Source organism: Callorhinus ursinus, unplaced genomic scaffold (assembly GCF_003265705.2).
Source record: "Callorhinus ursinus isolate GAN/ISIS: 27379988/994484 unplaced genomic scaffold, GSC_fseal_2.0 scaffold77, whole genome shotgun sequence".
NCBI classification, from domain to species: Eukaryota; Metazoa; Chordata; class Mammalia; order Carnivora; family Otariidae; genus Callorhinus; species Callorhinus ursinus.
Genome location: NW_027397139.1, coordinates 4,556,075 through 4,561,026, shown reverse-complemented (window position 1 = coordinate 4,561,026; position 4,952 = coordinate 4,556,075). Strand labels below are relative to the sequence as shown.

The 4,952-nt window shown below is 65.8% G+C and overlaps 1 protein-coding gene across 1 annotated transcript in view; it reads left to right on the top strand.

Annotated features, from left to right (window-relative positions):
* WDR18 (WD repeat domain 18) overlaps positions 1-4,952 on the top strand; it is a 5,678-nt gene extending 726 nt beyond the window's left edge. The window contains exons 2-10 of the mRNA XM_025861216.2: positions 362-472; positions 1,832-1,965; positions 2,146-2,287; positions 2,707-2,850; positions 2,950-3,014; positions 3,105-3,229; positions 3,447-3,613; positions 4,437-4,505; positions 4,629-4,952. Coding sequence (XP_025717001.1) covers positions 362-472; positions 1,832-1,965; positions 2,146-2,287; positions 2,707-2,850; positions 2,950-3,014; positions 3,105-3,229; positions 3,447-3,613; positions 4,437-4,505; positions 4,629-4,760 — 1,089 coding nt within the window. The 3' untranslated portion in view covers positions 4,761-4,952. The remainder of the gene's footprint in view (positions 1-361; positions 473-1,831; positions 1,966-2,145; positions 2,288-2,706; positions 2,851-2,949; positions 3,015-3,104; positions 3,230-3,446; positions 3,614-4,436; positions 4,506-4,628) is intronic.

Genomic DNA, 4,952 nt, shown 5'->3' with positions numbered 1-4,952 from the left:
TCTGACTTTGCCTGGTGTGACCTGCACACGGTCATGAGGTTTCTCCGTTAGATGAGGGAACTGAGGGTCAGGGTCCCAGGCCAGAAGGCAGGATTGTGGCCATTAGGCTCTCAGCTCCTTCCTGGACCCTCTGTGCCTTGACCACCCCTCCTCCCCAGAGTGAGCAGCATTGTGCTTTATATCCCACAGTCTGCAGGCCTCCCCTTCCATCTGCCGGAGCAGACTCCTTCTTGATTGAGCTTTGATTTGTTCAGACCGCCCTGTTCCTGCTCCTCTTTCTGGCTCCCTCGGAATTTTCTCCCTGCTGTGCCCTAGCTCCTCAGTTCCACGTGAAGCTCAGAGGCTTCTTATGTCTCTCTAGGACCAGCTCCAGCAGAAGATCATGTGCCCTGGGCCTGTCACCTGTCTGACCACATCACCCAATGGCCTCTATGTCCTGGCGGGGATTGCGGAGAGCATATATCTGTGGGAGGTAAGGGGGCGTATCAAACCAAGGTAGTGGGATTTGGACTGCAGGTTAATTAGGTCGTGTTATGGGCGCCTGGGTGGCTCAAAGTGGGTTGAGCGTCTGCCTGTGGCTCAGGTCATGGTCCCAGGGTCCTGGGATCGAGTCCCGCATCGGGCTCCCTGCTCAGCGGGGAGCCTGCTTCTCCCTCTCCCACCCCCCTGCTTGTGTTTCCTCTCTCGCTGTGTCTCTCCCTGTAAAATAAGTAAATAAAATCTTAAAAAAAAAAAATAAAACTAGGAAGCAGTTGCTGCAGTGCAGGGAGGGAAACTGAGGCGGGGGGTTCCTCAAAGGTTGCCCATCATGGTAGAAATCCTTGCCGTGGTGCGGAGGGCACGGGCAGAAAGCAGTGTCCCCTCTGCCGATGAGGGGCATCTTAGGTCTTTGCTTGAGGGCTGTTGACTGACCCTGGTTCCTCCTTGGAGCTTCCCTGGCTGGTGTGAGCCGTGACCACAGGGGGCGCCCCACACAGCCAATCCGAGGCGGCAGCTCAGGCTGAGGGCCTGACTCAGGTACCAGCCGCTGCCCCCTTTCCCCCCTTCCCTCTTTGTGGATGAGAATGAGGAGGGAAGCTGGAAATCCTCAGGGGGAGAGCATGCGTGTTCCTCTAGGTTATCTTCTTGTAAGGACACCACTCACTAAGTTTAGGGCCACCGTGCTCCAGTGTGACCTCAGTCTGAACTGGTTAGACCTGCAAAGGCCCCCTATGCAAGTAAGGGCTGGTCCCAGGAGTTAGGGTGTGAACGTGTGTGCTAGGACAACGCAGTTGAACTCACAACAGAATCTGGGCCCCCCAGCGCACCCCACTGCCCAGGTGGTGCGATGGGCTCACCCGTCCCTGCCTCCTGGGGCCTCCCCCTTCCCTCAGCCCCACCCACTGGCCCATTCCCAGCCGGTGGCATCTGAAGACAGTGACTTCCTGCTCCTGGGTCCCAGGTCCAGCGGGTCCTGAACAGAGGGGCCCACACTTTCAACAGCCTCCTGTGGTCACTGTGGTCCACGCAGACGGCCCCTGCCCTCCCCGGGGGCCGTGGTGACATCACTCCCTCGCCCTGTACTGGGCAGGGGTCCTCGGGCCACCTGACACCCAGGACTCAGAAGTCAGGGTGACTGGACAAAGGGGGTGGGAGCTCAAACAAGGCTGTCATCCACTTGGGGACACAATGGGGACCGGCAGGACAGCTGGGCGGAGGGGCAGCCCACCAAGCCTGGGTGTCCCTTCCAGACCGCCTGGGCGGGCAGTCGCCCAGTGCCTCCAGCTGACCTGGCAGTGGGGGTCGGGCGCGGGCCGGGTCTCCCGCGTTGACCTGGGTGCGCCCTCCGCAGGTCTCCACGGGGAGCCTTCTGGTCATCCTGAGCCGCCACTACCAGGACGTGTCGTGCCTGCAGTTCACGGGGGACAGTAGCCACTTCCTGTCGGGGGGCAAGGACTGCCTGGTGCTGGTGTGGAGCCTGTGCAGGTAGAGGCCGCACCCCCTCGGGCTCTGGGTCTGACCGCAGAGCACGTGGGGAAAGCCAGGCCAGGGCCCCAGGGTGGGAGGGGCAGGGGGAGCCATCTGAGAGCTTGGCGGGGGCCTGGTGGCCACGTGGGTGCGAGGGGACATGGACTCCCCCCGCTGAGGTCTGTTCCCTCCACACAGTGTGCTGCAGGTGGACCCCTCCAGGACCCCGTCCCCCCGGCACGTCTGGTCTCGCCACACCCTCCCCATCACGGACCTGCACTGTGGCTTTGGGGGGCCCCTGGCCCGGGTGGCCACCTCCTCCCTGGACCAGACAGTGAAGGTAGGGCGCCCACACCCCAAGTGGATCCGTGAGTCATGCCCTGGCAGCTGACGGGTTCTTGGCCAGCCTGAGCCCGTGAATGGCCTCCTTTCCTGGCAGCTCCAGACAGCTCTGAATCCCCCTGGTGCTTCTGGCCTGAAGGACGGCCAGAGGGTGGATGGTCCAGGCCTGTATTGGCTTGGAAATTCCCACTTGGCTGCCTGTACCTGGCAGCTCCCTGGCCAAACCTCGGGGGATTTGAGGGCACCCCGGCCCTCGGGGCTTCACCAGGGGCAGGGACCGACGGCCGCTAACGCAGGGGTCACGGGCACGAGGGGCAGGCTGAGTCTCAGCCCCCAGGGCCCCGTGGGTGGTGGCTGTGGTCCCGGTTCCCTGGGGGTCCAGAGTCTCCGGGTCTGTCCCACACCCGCCCGCCCCAGCTGTGGGAGGTCTCATCGGGCGAGCTGCTCCTGTCCGTGCTCTTTGACGTGGGCATCATGGCCGTGACCATGGACCTGGCCGAGCACCACCTCTTCTGTGGCGGCAGTGACGGCGCCATCTTCCAGGTGGACCTCTGCACCTGGGTGAGTGGCAGCGGCAGCCAGGGGTGGGGGAGCCGGGGGTTCGTGGGCCCTGGGGCGGACGTGGCTGACATGGCTGACGGGCCCCCTTGGCCTCCACAGCCTGGCCAGAGAGAGAAGAGCTTCCAGCCGGAGCAGGACAGCGGGAAGGTGTTCAGAGGGCACAGGTGCCGGCCGGGGACCGTGGACGCTGGGGTGGGCGTGGGAGGGGCCCCGTTCTCTCACTCTGGGCTCGGGGTCACCTTGTCCGCCCGTAGGAACCAGGTGACCTGCCTGTCCGTGTCTGCTGATGGCAGTGTGCTGCTCTCTGGCTCCCACGACGAGACTGTGCGTCTCTGGGACGTCCAGAGCAAGCAGTGTATCAGGACGGTGACCCTCAAAGGTGAGGCGCCCTGGGAGTGGGCCACGGGGCGGCCGGCTCCTCCTCCCCTCTTGGAAGCCGTGGCTCTCCCCGGGTGTGCACGGCAGCATTGTCTGGAGACGCGTGCCGCCACAGGGCTTGGCGCCGTGGAGGGGTGGGTGCCGCCGCTCCCGGACCTCTGGGGGGCCTGGTGGGGAAGGTGGGTCGTGACCATGCCCCCCCGTCCCCCCTGGCACAGGCCCCGTGACCAACGCCTCCATCATGCTGGCGCCCGTCAGCATGCTGAGCTCAGACTTCAGGCCAGGCCTGCCCCTGCCCCATTTCAACAAGCACCTTCTGGGCGCCGAGCACGGGGATGAGCCGCACCATGGGGGCTTCACGCTGCGCCTGGGTCTCCACCAGCAGGTAGGCGCTGCCCCGCCACGGGACACCTGCCCTGGGCTTCAGCGAGACCCTGCTGGCCCGGTGCGTGCTCCGGGGCGGCTCTTGACGTCCTGCGGGGGCCGGGGTGGCAGCTGACGTGCGCACGGGGGCCCTCCGCTGGGAGGAAGGCGGGAAGTTCGGAGCGGACGTGCGCTGTTCACCAGGGCGCGTTCGGGAGCAGAGCCGGACCTGAAGACACTGTGTGTCCGGCCGCTGTGGGCAGAGTAGCAGGGCACTCATACCCCTGGCCCCAGCCCGGGGGGCCTCTAGGGATGGCCCATCTGCCCCCCAGGCCCGGGGGCCCCTGCCTGTCTTCAGGTTGTGCTCTGTCTTCCGCGGTCTCCGTGCCGAGCCTCTCGGGGGGGTGTGTCCACAGTCCTCCTGCAGGTAGCTTGACGTCTGGCTCTGCTGAGCACCCGTCCGCCGGCCAAGGGCGGCGTGCCAGACGGTGTCCAGGCGGAGGCAGACCACCTCCCTGCTGCCGTGTTGCTGGGCCGGGCTGGCAGGCTGTGCGCAGGGCTGGAGGCATGGGCTGACCGGCTGGCCTGTCCTCTGGAGCCTGCCTGACCTTGGTGTCTGAGTGTCCCTGCCCCCGGGCCTTGTGGGGCAGAGTCCTGGGGCAGAGAGCGGACGGGAGTGTGGGGGGTTGGAGCCCGCGGCCTCGACAGAGACGTCAGCCCACCTCCCCCAAGGGTGGGGGCGCCTCACCCCAGTCCCCCCTCCGGTCAGCGGGTGTCAGGCGTCTCCCTCACGGGGGCGCCCCCGGGGTCACCAGGTCGCTGACGCAGACCCTCTCGTGTTGCAGGGCTCGGAGCCCAGCCACCTGGAGAGGGCAGAGCAGTTGCTCGGGGTGATGAGCAGCACAATGGAGAAGGTGGGCGGTGGCCCTGCCCTGGGGGCGGGGGCGGGGGGCTGGCGACACCCCGAGCCCTGCCCTGTCTGCGACGTGGGGACAGCGCCCCGGCGCCCTCGCCTCTGAGCCCCTGCCCCTCCACAGAGCGTCCTGGGCAGCCAGGACCAGCTGCGGATCCGCGTGGCCGAGCTGGAGGATGAGCTGCGGAACCTGCGCAAGGTCAACCGCGATCTGTTCGACTTTTCCACGCGCATCATCACCCGGCCGGCCAAGTGAGCCCGGCCCATGGCCCAGCGGACCCTGCAGCCCGGCGGACCCCGCCCCTGCACGGAGACCCACAGCGCCCAAGCCCCGCGGCCCGCTGGGAGCTTTCAGCCCCACGAGGACTTGTGTTCTTCAGGCCACTGATGTTTCGTGTGGCCTTTTGGTGCTGTTCCGTTTTTAACAAAAGAACTAAAAGCCCCTTTT